The 14,676-nt window shown below is 42.0% G+C and overlaps 1 protein-coding gene across 1 annotated transcript in view; it reads left to right on the top strand.

Annotated features, from left to right (window-relative positions):
• The first annotated feature begins 5,556 nt into the window (after positions 1–5,556).
• Positions 5,557–14,676, top strand: part of tgfbr3 (transforming growth factor, beta receptor III) — a 63,314-nt gene continuing 54,194 nt past the window's right edge. The window contains exon 1 of the mRNA XM_030791075.1: positions 5,557–5,617. Coding sequence (XP_030646935.1) covers positions 5,557–5,617 — 61 coding nt within the window. The remainder of the gene's footprint in view (positions 5,618–14,676) is intronic.

Genomic DNA, 14,676 nt, shown 5'->3' with positions numbered 1-14,676 from the left:
CATTTGTAGGAGCGCCCATACATAGACATGCCACATTGTTAAACCACGTTACCGAGAACTCAACAACAATAACGTAGGCTACTTCCAACAAGTATTGATTCACATCGATTGATATACAGATTGTAAAAAGAACTGTCAGTTTCATTCACCTTTAACAACGCTGTATTTCGTTATCGTTAACATCATAATTGGGCCTCGAAGAATCTGTCGCGCTGTAATTGAGACTCTGTTTACTGAAGTGCTTTGACAGCTGTCAGTATACACTTGAAAGATAAGGATGCATCTGATTGTGCAGTGTTGAGGAACACAGATAAACAATCAGAAGTGGCCGTCATTCCTCTCGCACTTGGCCGAAGACACAAACAACTCGTTCAAAATGCGGAGAGTTTTAAAACTGACATGAGTTTTAAGAGATCTGGAGCTCTGTGAGATCAGAGAATTTCTTTGGCTGGATCCGTCCGCCGCCGTCGTTGCGGAAATGTGTCCTGTACCATCCTGCGTTTCGAGTAGTGGAGACTGCGGGGTAGCCATATATGTCTGTGTTGTAAATAGATATCTTATAATTCCTATTATACAGATACACATGATATGTCATTGTTGGAGAACGATCTGTGATCAAGTCTGAATAGATTATTCTAGGCCACAGTTATGTACAGCTCAGAGTTTTCTTAATTATATATTGCCTGAACAGTGAGGTATTCTACTGTAATGTGTATTCTTCATTACTCTGACAATTTCAGGACGGGTCTCTGAAAAGATGCGTCACAGATCACGCCACATATCTCAATTTTGCTCATCTGATATTTTTCCTCATGTCTTTTGTATATTTAATAGAGGTTCTATTAGCAGCTGAATAACAGTGTTTGGGATGAGGGATTTAAGGTAATTATTGTATTAGATGCAATTGTAAGCCATGGCTTAGAAGAGTCAGGTTTGGGTGTGTTAGCTAGTGTGTGTGTGTGTGTGTGTGTGTGTGTGTGTGTGTGTGTGTGCCTTGTTTGTTGGATAAAGAAACTGTAATTCATTCTGAAGGTTCAGACTGAATGGGTTTTTGACTCATTTCTCGCTCATTTCTGAGCTTACTGAAAGCTGTCTGTCTTACTCCCTTTGTGATGTTAAAGGAGCTTTTGCGACAGGAAAAACATATTTCATGTATCTAAAGGCCAGAGACATTTCAGTTTTATTTTTAAATGAAATAAAATTTCTTTATCTCAATGACTTTACCTAGTTACTCTGTTATTTGGTCTTTAAGTTCAGTGTCTATTATCTTCAGTATGATCAGAAACTTCCTTGGTTCAGAGAGTGAGTAGCCTAAGTTTATGTGCTTTGATTGTTAGTGCATGTGTATACATGTATGGACTATGCATCGGCAGTGCCTTACTCATAGAGGTCACACAGGCGCGCGCGTGCACACACACGCACACACATGGAGGTGTGATGCCTTGTTGTATGCTTTATTGCACTATGAATGAGAGAGTGAGTGTACAGGGTGTGCATTATCCCAGACCCACTCACATCAGACCTCCTCACAGTACAGATGTTTAGTATATATGCTCCGGTATGAATGAGGTGAAGTGGGACAGTTTGTGAAGCAACATCAGCTGTGGTCAGTCTGTTTGATGTCAAGAGTGTGTTTCCACTGCAGCTGGTCACCCTGTAATGTCCCCTGTGTGTCGCTTTTTGACACGTGGCTCTGCATTGGGCCAAGACAGAGATGATCCATCTGGCCACATGAGCACATCCTCAATTATAAACATGTCAACACGGCAGGCATCATCCCCCCTCTTACGCAAGTGAGAAAGGACACTTTGTTTAGGCTGAAGCTTTTTTTTTTCAATTGCAGCATCACTTCATTCTGGAGCCAAATAAGAATAGTTTCAGGTCAACATGTCTGGATATCTGAAAGGGTTCATATTATTAGTCTCACAGTGGACCATGTCTGGATGTGTATTGCGGTTTAGCACTTTTTCACTTGGAGTGTTGTTCATATTTTTTGACTGAATAAACTGTGCAGAACTGATAGTTTACATGGATTGTTTATTGATTTGATCGTAATTGACCTTTCAGATGCGTTTGCTGTTAGAAGAAACGTGTATTGATGAGTAATAAATGTGTTTATTAATTCAATCCAACAACATTTTAGCTCATCTTTTTACTGTGAGTACTTAAGGTGCTCATGTGCCTTTATATTATGATCAATGCAGTGTTTAAATATGCGGTCCCATCCAAAATCAATGGGATGCTCATTCAGTTCTGTTGTTCGTAGTGTGTGTTCTTTCATGTCATTCTAGAATGATCTGTCAGAGGACACAGCCACTCTAAGCCGGATGTGGCCTCTGACATTGCTAAGATAACCTAACCTATTTGCCCAGTGCCAGCCCCCCTGAACACATACCCGGGATGTAATAGGAAGGGGTCCACCATCCAACTGTCAACCTTAAACAGTAGAGTTTGGATACCGGCAAAATAAAAGCGCAGGGGAAAGTTGCGTTTGTGCATTTATCTGACTCCCCTCATCACACAAAGGGTTTAAGTGAGTTTTTTTGTTGGACTCAGGCACTGCTTTGTCTATTACGAATCTCTCTGTGGGTTTTTCTGGGTTCAGAGTAAGGCCATGCCTGAAATCATATGGTATTTACGGGTCCACTTCTCAGCAAGAGTGTAGAGCACCTCTTAGCGACTTATTATGTACAGTCTATGCGCTTTGCTGCCTTTGCGTTTGCTGATGGCTTTTCCAGGACCAGGGCAGGAGCGTGGAGCAAGTGTTCTCCAGCTTTTTGACTGGAGAACGTAGGGCCAGAATTTCAGCAAAGTCACTTGAGGTGACCCCATTCTCAATAGAAACAAACTCACCTTATCTGTGGTGCGAATCTAATAACAAACTCCACCAGGCATACCTCCATGTCCGGAATGGTGGCTGCATAGAAAGATATGTAAAACAGATACATTTTCAGTAACAAATTCAAAGGATCAGTGTTTATACCAGCATAACTATTTTTTTAGTCCTGTATTTTATATACAATGAATCTCCACTTCTGAGACATACACATGTTGGGAACATCACTTTTTTTATACTTTTTATTTACTTTGTCTATCTTTCCCATGATTTTTTTTCTCTCTCAGTTTTCTTTGTGTATGTGAATTGTCTGTGAATGTGTGTGTGTGTGTGTGCACTCAGGGTGAGTGGGTGAGGTCATAAATCAAAAGGGGTAGGCTCTCTCCTGGTCCAGCACGGTGGAAGTGCAATATTTGTCGAGATTCTCCAAAGCGAGTTCCCAGCACCAGCAGCTGCCAGTGTGTGAATAAGTCTTTGTTCCATCAGATGTGTGTGTGTGTATATGTGTGTGTGTGTGTGTCTGTGTGTTTGTGTGCGTGTGTGTGTCAGAGAGAGCAAGAGCGAGAGAGAGAGCACGAGAGAGAGAGAGAGAGAGAGAGAGAGAAAGAGAGAGAGTGAAGAGCAGCTTAACCAAGAACTGCAATTTCTCACCTTGTCTTGCTCTTCGTAAAGCATGGGTAGTGATGGGAGAGAAGAAGGAGAGATAGGTAAAGAGAAAGAAACTGATGAATAGATGGATATATGGATATACAAAATAGATAGAGAAAGACAGACAGACAAAATAGATAGAGAAATACAGGCAGAAAGAGAGGGAGAGAGAGAGAGGGGCAGAGAGAGAGAGAGAGAGAGAGAGAGAGAGAGAGAGAGAGAGAGAGATCTGTGCAGATCACCAGTGAGGTGACATTTGCAGAGGCTGTGTATGTCAAACAACGAGTGCTTAACCTAGCCTGTGGTAGGCGTACACGTTTACTGCAAGGAGGCATTTGTGGTTAAGAACACTTGTCACTTTCAACATGAAAGTACATTATATCTCTCTGTGAGACAGGTTAATGCCTCACATTACAAGACAGACATCACAGCAGGTTAGCATTTAAACTGTAGACTGTATTCAACATGTTATTTTCATTTGTTTTGTTGGTATCTATAAAGTTCATTCCATCATCCTTTTCTGAGTTAAAACACTTTGTCTGGTTCTAAATTGCCTGGTAAGTGTATTACCACAATGCTCTGGTTTACTGGTTCATTGCCATGGATTTTGAATAGGAACCTGTTGGATTTCAGGGATGTAACTGACTGATTGTGTGTGTCTGTATGCGTGTATTTGTGTGTGTACTTCTGTGTGTGTGTGTGTGTGTATTGGTAGTGTGTATATATGTCCATGTGTGATTGTACTTGGTGTTAGTGATCTATTGTACTGGGAATGCTTTGCTTTGGTTAGAGGCTTTTGTTCGGTAATCCGTACAACTCATCGGAAAAAACGTGAAGTTGAGCACTGTCCAAACTGGCTGAGTTACATAAATCTTTTGGCCTGAAATACATAAATCTTTTATATACAACAATGCTTTCATGAATATATCATTATAAAGCGTTAGACAGAGCAAAGCAAATGTATCAAAAAATATTATTTTAGTAACGTTTGCGTTATCAGCTGCTTGCAGTTTCATTTTGGCAAACACTCAGAGTTAATAGATCTCAACGTGTCTATTACGGCTCTGTAGTCATGGAAAACTAATTTCATTTGGTTAATATGGAGCAGATGAGGGAATGAAAACAACAGTGTTAAAAGAATCTCAAAAATAAAATTTGCTGCCAGAATGAAAAAAATCAAATAGGATAAGTTAATTTCGTATCTGTATTTATTATCTATCTGAGGAGGCTGAATTAATTTGTTTCGTTTTTTTTTATGTAACAAGTAATTAAGCCATGTCAACTATCCACCATCTCTATTGGTTCACACATTTATGCTTTTATTGATTTGAGAGATAGTTAGTGAACTTCTGATTAAGGTGTATAACATGTGTGAGTCTGTCACTGTTGGTGGGCTGGGTGTGACTGTTTTAATGCTCTGTTCCACTTCGGTGGCCTGCTCCACTTAGCCGGGTTCAGTCTTGGTCAGGGTGATTAGCTCTGGTCCGGACTTAATCTGCTTACCAAAGACCCCGCTGGTGTTGCCCCAAAACTAACGCCCCTTCGTCAGGGGACGACACCCCCCCTCCCACACACACGCCTCATTTCGTGAAACCTTTTGCTTGAAATGTAAAAGGACCTCAAAAACCTAGAGATCTCATCCTCCGTAGTGTAAGGAGTGAGAGAATCCTCCTGGGAGTCCACAGGAGAATGGAACAGGTGGTACTCCTGTGTTTGCACGAAAAGATACCCTTTCCCCATATCCCTCTGCAGAATCCTCACATGACACCTCATTAGCCGACAAGGATTAACTCTCTGACCATCTCTTCTCCAACCTCCTCTGTCTCCTCTCATCAGCTCTGCAGGGCCTGATAGTGAGACCCCATAATTCCCTTCTGTTTTTGGTCCCTGAACGGCACTGGATCTGCCTAACGCCATCTCTCTCTCTCTCTCTCTCTCTCTCTCTGTTTCTCTGTCCGGTTGGCAGTGAGGAGAGTTGTGTTTTTGGACCTTCAGGAGATCTTCAGCAGATACCCCGTTATTGCTGTCCACATACCCATTCGAGGAGGAGTTCAGTCCAGCAGGTGTCTGTGATGGCTAACAGACACGCTGTATCCATTGTCTTCTTCGTGCTCTGGGGCCTGGCGTGCGCAGGTAAGAACTGCTTCACAGCTTGACTCAGTCCTCCACATACTTTTGGCCTGACCAGGAATAGGCATATGTGGTGCTGAATGGCTTTACGGTACTTTGTCGTTTGTGTTTTTTAAAAGTATGCACTTTATTTAGTGTATTGAGTAGCTCAAATGGACTGATTCATTAGGTGACATTTATAACGGGATAGATTTAAGGCTGTTTTGTGCTTTCATAGGGGTGTGGGTGTGCTTTTGTGTGTGTTTGTATGTGTGAATGCGTGTTCCTGCTGTTGCGTTGTGTGTTAGTTCATACCTGTGAGCAGCGTATGTGGAGTGTATGTGTGTATGTGTGTGTGCATGCGTGTGTGCGTGTGTGTATGTTCTGACTTGCAAATATGCTGTGTAAGCAGACTTTGAGGGCTGTAGGCCTGATGAATGTTCTGTTCGTGAAGGCCTTGTCAGAAGGAAGCAGCTCTACCTGTTTTGTCAGGCAATCCCAAAATCGCCCCCACATTCACGGAATTTCCCCCTGGTCCTCCCAGCATGGCTCTTAAGTCAGAAAATGAGAGAAGGAGCACTCCCATCAAGAAGTGCTGATCAGCAATCGCTTGTCTAAAGCCTCACACACATTGGCAGGGTCGGTCGTGTTTTTGACACAGCCATAAATGTAATGATTTATATCTCTTTGACAAAACAGGCAGTTTTGGGCTGCCATAACAAAAAAAGAAAGAACAAAAGAACAAAAAAAGAACAAAACCAAAAACAACAGAGAAACAAAAATGAAGCAGAATAAATTATGACAGTGAGTTGAATTTTTTTTTTTTTTTGTCCTTGGAAATGATTGTGGTTTGTAGCTGGGTTTTGTACATTAGAATGGTCGACTAGCAGAGTCCGCCATGTTCTTTTGATTTACCTCTCACTTTCTCTAGACCACATTGTGTTCCCTACGTGTACCAAAAGCTGCCTCTCCACAGGAATGGCTCTCCTTTCCAAACTCATAATAGAAACTTCAGCCAAGTCTTAGTCAGAAGATTTACGATTACAAAATGCATACCCGTTATGTGGTATTTGTAAATAAATTACACACACGGCAAACTTGTACCAGTTTTCAGGAGACGTGGTGGCAACGAATCCCCAGGATTGGTCGATGAGTGTTTGCGGGCATTTGTCCAATGCTTGGAAGCATGAAATGAGCGAGAGATTAACACGAGCCACCTCTCAATTTGTGTTGAGGATGCCATTTTTTCTGAAACCAAGAAGTGAGCACACCATCCAGGTTGAATCTAAATAAGGTGTTCAGCAAGGAACTGTTTAATGATGTTTACCCAAGTCTGAGTCAGTTATTACACCTGAGAATGTGTGAGGAGTAAACATCATTTTCAGAGAGAAGCATTAGGAGCGAAATGGCCAAAGCATTGATTTGGCTTTGACTCTGCATTCTTTTTCGCTGTAAGTGGACTCAGGTGACTCGATTGTGAAGGGGCGAAAGCAGACAATAGTCACTCACAGCCTCGTGTGAGCTTGGCTTGGTTTGTAACTCCCACAGTGACCTGAATGCTCCCATAGTGAGATCACAGAATGAGATCTTCCACCTACGTCTTCCTCCCAAACACCAGTGCCAGCATTGTTCAATACCTCCCCCCTCACACATACACAAACACACACACACATCACACACACACACACACAAACATCGTCTCTGTCAATGGCAACAGACAGAGGATGTCTGAATCCAAGGTCACTTTCATTAAAGAATCTCCATTTTGTAAGGCAAAGCGAAAACGGATCATGTTGTTGGTGATCAATTGGACATCGAATTCTTAAAACCATTCTGTCCTAATCGAATTGCAACACATCAGACTTCAGGGGAAATTTCATGGTGGGAATCGCTCTATCAACAATTCATCGATAATAAAATGGAACGTTTTCTCAGTTCCTTTGTGCAATCTGTTGAAAAATAATTTTATGATCCAGTTTTCCCACATTCAAGAATGTGACCTCGTCGAGTTTTGTGTCATTTTTTTTGTACATCTGCTGTTCCTGTTTTAAGTGTTCTTGTTGATTTTTTTTTTTCACATTTAATGTTACCATGGACACAACAAACGATATTTCTCCAGTGGTTCAGTTTTTTTTTTTGTCCTTTTGGACAGTGTTATATCTCCCTTAGAAACTTCCAGATGTCTTTTGTTCTTAGGAGTACTAAAACTAAGAAGTTATCTAATCAGCATTATTGTAGCATAGGCCTGGACCCCTTCCAAAGGGCTTCAGTGACATAGAAAGTTCATTGAGTGAAATGAGTGAACCCCCTTGTCTATAGTGCTGATGGAACATACTAGAATAATTAGTAAAGAACAGTTTACTCTAGCAGATAAACATGTCACAGTGTCTTAAAATGTGAGCATAAGCTTAGTTTCAGTAAGTGCACTGACTGCTGCTTGGATACCAAAGTTAAATTGTTGCAGTGTCGACAGTGGAGGTTATCTGGTTGATGAAAGACAATACTATCTCCATCTGTCTCAATGTGTACATGATCTGCTACTCACAAAGACCATTTAGGTGACCTTTAATGATCAAACAGATAGGACACAAAGATTTTCTCTCTCTTCCTCTCAAACACATCCACACGCACGCACATGCACAAGCACACGCACGCTCTCTCTCTCTCTCTCTTTCTCTCTCTCTCGCTCACACACACTCCCACTCTCCTTCTCAAACTCACACCCCCCTCCTCCCCCCTCTCTCTTTGGAGTTGGAATAAACATTCACATCTGCCCTCTAAACCTGTCAGGGAAGCTCTTACGTAATGTTTAAATTAACGTGTGATGAATCTTCTCTCATCGTTCTGCTAGACAGGATACAGGCAGTTTTTCTTCCAGATTCAACCAAAAACACCTTAATAGCCCCCTCTTACGATAATCTCTCTCTTTCGCTCTCCTTCTCCCTCTTCCACTCTTCCAAGAACTTTATGTACTTTTTGTTTTACCTTCTTCGCGTGCGCCTCAGCTTTCCATGCCAGAATCTTGACTTTCTTTGGGGGATAGAGTACTATGTGCTGCTAGCTGTCCAGATTTCAGGTTTCACAGCGTAACCAAGAGTGATGGGAAGAGAGCCAGATATTAATTTAAAGTTCTTGCCAAAAACAGCTTTAGCACAATGCTAGCTTTTCTCTGGCCAAAATGCATGACTGGTGAACTAATCCACAAAAAAAAAAAAAAAAAAAAAATCATGTGCTACTCAAGTAAGGAACACATCAGTTCCCCCCCCCACCCCCCCTCCTTCTCTCTTTCCTCTCATCACTTTATCATTTTTTATCATCCAACAGCTTGTGTAAATGAACAGTGAGCACTTGAGAGTGTAGAGTCCCTGATCTTTGCCTGGTCTTCTCTGGTGCATCTCATGTAGCTTTTTCTGATGAGCGGAATAATAGAAAGACTTTATTGTTTTGTTTTTTTTAGCAATGAAAGTATTCTTTTTGAATACTTTTTGAATAGAAATACTTTTAGGATTGTCCCTTGTCAGTGTTGAAGGTCTAACATCATTAAAAATATTAAATAACTCTCTGAACATCACAGATGTCATCCTAAAGTTGCAACTTAATCCTTTTTTGGTCAACATTGAAAACCTCCACGACACCTTGTCCTGATCACTCATTTCAAAGCAAGGACATGGAGTACTGTTAGAATTGTTTTCTGGATTTCTCAGCACTTTTAGTTCCACATCCAAATCCTTCTGTCATAAGAAAACGAAAAATAAATTATCTTCTTGCAGTGGTTTGTGATAAAACGTGTGTTTGTGTGTGTGTGTGTGTGTGTCCGTGTCAGAGAGAGAGAGAGCGAGAGAGAGAGAGAGCGAGTGAGTGCGCACGCGCGCGAGAGAGAGAGAGAATATATGAGTTTATGTATATGCGGGGGTGGCCAGACTGAGTTGCGCAACTTCTGTAATTTGAGATGGAGAGCGTGAGGAGTTCGAGTTGAAAAGAGGGGGGGGGGGTGTTTAGGGGTGGCAACTTGGTCCACCCCGACATCGTCCCCTTTCCGCCTGAAACTCAAGTTTGCCCCCTCCTTCCTCCTCTCCTCTCTCGACCAGATGTTGCAGTATGATTCAGGCCCCTGGTAATCTGACTCTGCTGCTGGTCTCGTGCTGGCGCTGTGGACGGGTGTAGGGGTGTTTACTTAGCAACAGGATCCCTCAATGCTCTTAATTACAGGTTTCTCTCTCCTTTACCACATGCCTTTATCTGACAGCAGAGAGAGAGAGAGAGAGAGAGTGTGTACCCTGTCTTTTTCTCTCTTGCTTGACTGATTAGTGTGCTAAACTGACTCATTTTGTGGAGGCTGGTTGGACATAGGTCATTAGATGAAATCTGCCCCCCTGGGGTGGGAGTGAAAATAGAGAGGGACAAGTTATTGTCTTACTCATATGTAACACACACACACTAACAGACCTGTGCAAGCAAACACACACACAGACACACACACAGACACACACAGACACACACACAAACACACACACATTGTTTAATGATAAACAATATAGGGGTAATAGATTACATATAAGGCCTGTAGCTGAAAAATTCTCTCTCTCTCTCTCTCTCTCTCTCTCTCTCTCTCTCTCTCTCTCTCTCTGTCCCTGTATGGTGCTTGTGGAGTGAGTGTGTAACTATCCCCAGCCACTAATAGAAGACATATGGGGGTGATCCTGCATTTTCCATTGTGTTTCACAGCACTAAAAAGAAAAAAAAAAGCAGAGACAGAATGAAAGAAAAGGGAAAAAAAACACACGCACGCTATAAGAGCTGGCATGCAGAAGCAGGAGTTCTAGGCATTTTGCCGTGCTTTCATTGAAAAAGATGAACGAAAATATGACAAGAGTGAACTCATTCTTATCTTGCTCTATCTCTCTGACTTTTGCTGCTCAGGGTAAAGGAGGAAACGCCCCCTTTTCTTTCAAGGCTGTGTTTTCTGATTGGCTGAAGTGTATCAGATACACTGATGACTTCATATTGTTTTTGGTATAACATTATAGTCCTCACCAAGCAGGATATGCCAGTCAGGCTGAACCCCCAAATCACCCAGATACTGGTTCCTATGCATCAAAACATTCAAAGTGTAACTGACCTTAACCGAATTTGAAATAATTTCATCTGAACCCTGAAAAATTGAACTCTGTCATAATTTATTTAATTTGACTTTGTCTCTCTGCCCAGAGTCTGTCATTTTGAAAGTTTTCATTCTGATGTGTACTGATTTTATTTGTTTTGTTGTAACTCTTTCCTCTGCGAGCTAAAGGAGTAGCCGCTACTGTGTTGGCGATGTGTCACTTTTAAAGGGGGTTGTGGAGGCATTTGGTGTTTGGAGTAGAAGATGATTGGAAAGCTGAGGAGTTCCAGGTGGCGTCTCTCGCTGCTCTGCTCCTCTCCAGGGAACCCACCTTTCCCCTTCTTCGTCTCCACAATCTTCTTTTCCGATAAATTGTACCGAGTCTCCAGAATGGAAAGTTTCTTTGGAAAAAGTATTGCTGTGTTTTTCCGAACAAGGGGTAATGGGACTCTGGTCAGTGCTCTAAGTAACTACCATTTCTCTACCATTAACATATCACAGAAAGAAGTCAGGTGTGTCACGGCAAAAACGTTTTTTTTTTTTTTTTTTTTTTTTTAATTTGTCCGATCAGCTCTCGGGTGTTTGAATTTGCATTGATTTTTGTCTCCACCATCATTTGGACTCTGATGGAATAAGTAAAAACATTATTTCACGCTACTTGAGTCACATAGTGTTCTCAGAATGTACCACAAGACATAAGCGCAGGGAGCGATATAGAACTGGAACAAAACTCGTACAAACACTTTAAGAGTGCTTGTTTGTGCCAGGAATTTTCAGAAGTTTCTGAAGTCACTCGATGCTCTCGATTCAAGGCAGATAATCGAAGGACGGGACTGGCCACGGGTCACATATGAAACGTAAGTTGCGGTTGTGGGTTTTCTTGCTAGCTGCGTGAAGCATGTACACAACCGGTCCCAACCACAAGGGTCTCCCCCTCAGGAAAACAGAGTTAGTAGCGTAACCTCCCGTCCCGTCTGGTAACCTTTCATGTTTGGTGGATGAGCAAAACTGAAAATGCTGTCAAGAAAGAAGAGGAGGTTAATAAGTATATTAAGAATTAGCTTAGGCGTCTGTCAGTCTTCTGTGGCTACAGTTCGTGTGTGTTTTGTTTTGTTTTTTTATGGGCATTTTCAAAAAAAAAAAAATGTTTTTATTGAGAACAAGGCCATGTTTCTGTGTCATTCATTTTATACTGAGATATGTTTGTCTAAATAATATTTTATTAATCTTTTTTCTTAGCTTCTTGATTAACTGTAGAGCTGAATGGCATTAATCAAAGGCCTATTTAATTCACCAGAGCATAGTTCCCTTTCATCCCCTTTTCTTGATTATCTAGCTTGGCGTCGGAGAGTCCGTCCCAGGGTCCTTTGTGTGAATAATTAATATGTTTAAAGGGTCTCATATTTGACATGTGCTCAAAGGCTTGTCTGCCCTGTGACGTATGGCGCTGTAAGCTGCATGCTTTCTTAGGGGTTGTGAATGTGTGTCTGTATGTGTGAGGGTGAGAGAGATGGAGTGAAAGAGCTTGTTCTGAACTACCCTCTTTCGCCGTTCTGAGTGCGTCCCCAGTCCTCATGTGCACACACACACACACACACACACACACACACACACACACACACACACACACAGGACAGCCATTGTTTCCTGTGTCCATGCTCCATAGCTATTACATCCATCATTAGGACAGGTGGGGCTGTAAAATGACTGATGTGCTCACAGTGGTTGTCCAGGACCAAAAAAACATTACTGAACTCTCTTCTAGACCCCTTTTAACCCTTCAACACATTACAGAACTTAACTTTTCGGTCCCGATCCAAAGAAGCCCTCTTCCTGTTTGATTTGTTTGAAGAGTTCTATTTTAAAGGATGTTGTGACTCTTGTTGCTTACTCTGGAAGCATGACGTCTTTGTTTAGATGGCAAAGTTTAGTCACTGGTGTGTGGAGCTAATCTGGTTGGGGAGGGGAGTAGCTCTCTAAACAGCCATGGGCTTCAGCAAGTTTACTCAGATACTCAACTCTCTCTCTGTCTGTTTATGGATGACAGACATGAGTGGCCCCAAGTTTATTCAGGTGCTATTACATGCCTTGCTGACTGCTCTGTGTGTGTGTGTGTGTGTGTGTGTGTGTGTGTGTGTGTGTGTATGTGTGTGTATGTGTGTGTATGTGTGTGTATGTGTGTGTGTGTGTGTGTGTGTGTGTGTGTGTGTGTGTGTCTGTGTGTGTGTGTGTGTGTGTGTGTGTGTGTATGTGTGTGTCTGTGTCTGTGTGTGTGTCTGTGTGAAAACTCATGCTAGGGTGTTCTTACGCTGTATGAAAAAGAAACCCCATGTTCTGAAACAACTGGCGTCTGCACATGTTGTTAAACAGCATTCCAGTCCATAGCGTTTATGGCCTTAACAACCTGTAGCGGGACCCTCAGAGAGAGAGAGAAGTCCCTTTGCAGGATTCAGACAGAGGAAGTATCTGGAGTACTTTAGGCCACTGAGAGTGTGAAATCAGAAGGGGAGGGGGGACGGGGGGGGGGGGGGGGGGGCAGTGTTGCTGAAGTGTGATTATGTGCAAGCTTTCCCATAAGAGTAAAATGGGGACAAATTCTCTCGCATTCATTCATTATTGGCAGAAGGACAAGCGTCAGGAAAAATGAAATGAAGGAGGGGACATTGATGTCTCAGAGAAGGCAATGGAAGTTTTCATGGAGGCTAACAGAATGTTCCATTTCACTGAGAACAATGGAAGCTTTGGGTCCCACCACAGTGGTTACTTTCTTGAGAATTTTTTGATTGTCCCCTTTACTTTACTTGCTTTGCTTTTAGACTGAGGGTTAAAAAGCCATGCTCTCTCTGCGCTCTCTCCTCAGTGAAAGGTCAGTTTTGACATTGTTCACTGTTCATCCTGACAATACTGTGAAGCCAGAGGAATGTTTTTTTTTCTCGTTAAGAGTTAAAGTGCTTCAGAGAACAAGTAATAGAACAAATGCCATTCTAGAGAACCCTTGCCCTTCCCCTTAGACAGCTTGAATGGGGCGGGTTTTGAATCCATTCAGACTCCCATTGTGTTCCCAGTGTGCCCTCGAGTGATGAGTAAAAAACGCCCTTGGTATAAATGATGAGTATTGTATGAAAGATGAGTACCGACCACTGGAGGATGACGCAACAATCAGCAATTGTCTGAATTAACCTCTGAATTTACTGGCTTGTCGTTTTTTCTATTCATTTTCAAAAATTTGATGTGCAGATGCTTACATGCTGTGAGTGAGTTTGTATTATGTCCATCAGCAGTACATATGCGCTGGCATTTTGCCTTCGTGCCTTAGCATGCCAGTGACGAATCATTTTTATTTCATATGTGTTGTGAATTGTTCTTCTTGTGGATGAATAAGTGTGTGTGTGTGAGTGTGTGTGTGTGTGTGTCGCAGCCTGCTGTAGTGAAGCTGTACGGTGTGTTTTGTCGGTGTAGACAGTAAAAGTGGCAGTCTTGTACACACATGTGCTGTCCTAAGCTGAGCAGCTGTCTGCCTGTCTGCAGAGAAACCCTTCTCTGCTCCCATGAGAAACAGACACACCATCCATCACATCAAAGCCTGTTGATTTATGTCTTCTTTAAGGATGGAAGAGAGAGAGATGAGAGAGATGATAGAGATGAGAGAGAGAGAGAGAGAGAGGGAGAGAGAGAGAAAGGAATACATGGAGAAATCTCCCTATTAGTAATGCGAATTAATCCTTTACCACTTGTGTAACTCAATTTGTTTCTTTATTTCCCTTTCCCAGTGAGCCACCGTGGGACTTTTCAAGAGCTCAAAGCATATAGTGCATTCAAAACTTATGATTTATTGAGTTTGCCTGTGTTTACTTACCTATTTTTAAAAGAACAGACAAGAATGTACCAAGAATTTAGTTTGTTCTCTGATATAACTCATTGAGGCTTTTTGAGTAACTGTGTTTTTCAGCCAAAGTTTGACTCATGGAGAAATTAGACATGT

The sequence above is a fragment of the Chanos chanos genome, chromosome 14 (genome assembly GCF_902362185.1).
Source record: "Chanos chanos chromosome 14, fChaCha1.1, whole genome shotgun sequence".
NCBI lineage: Eukaryota > Metazoa > Chordata > Actinopteri > Gonorynchiformes > Chanidae > Chanos > Chanos chanos.
This window is presented reverse-complemented; position numbering and strand designations above follow the sequence as displayed.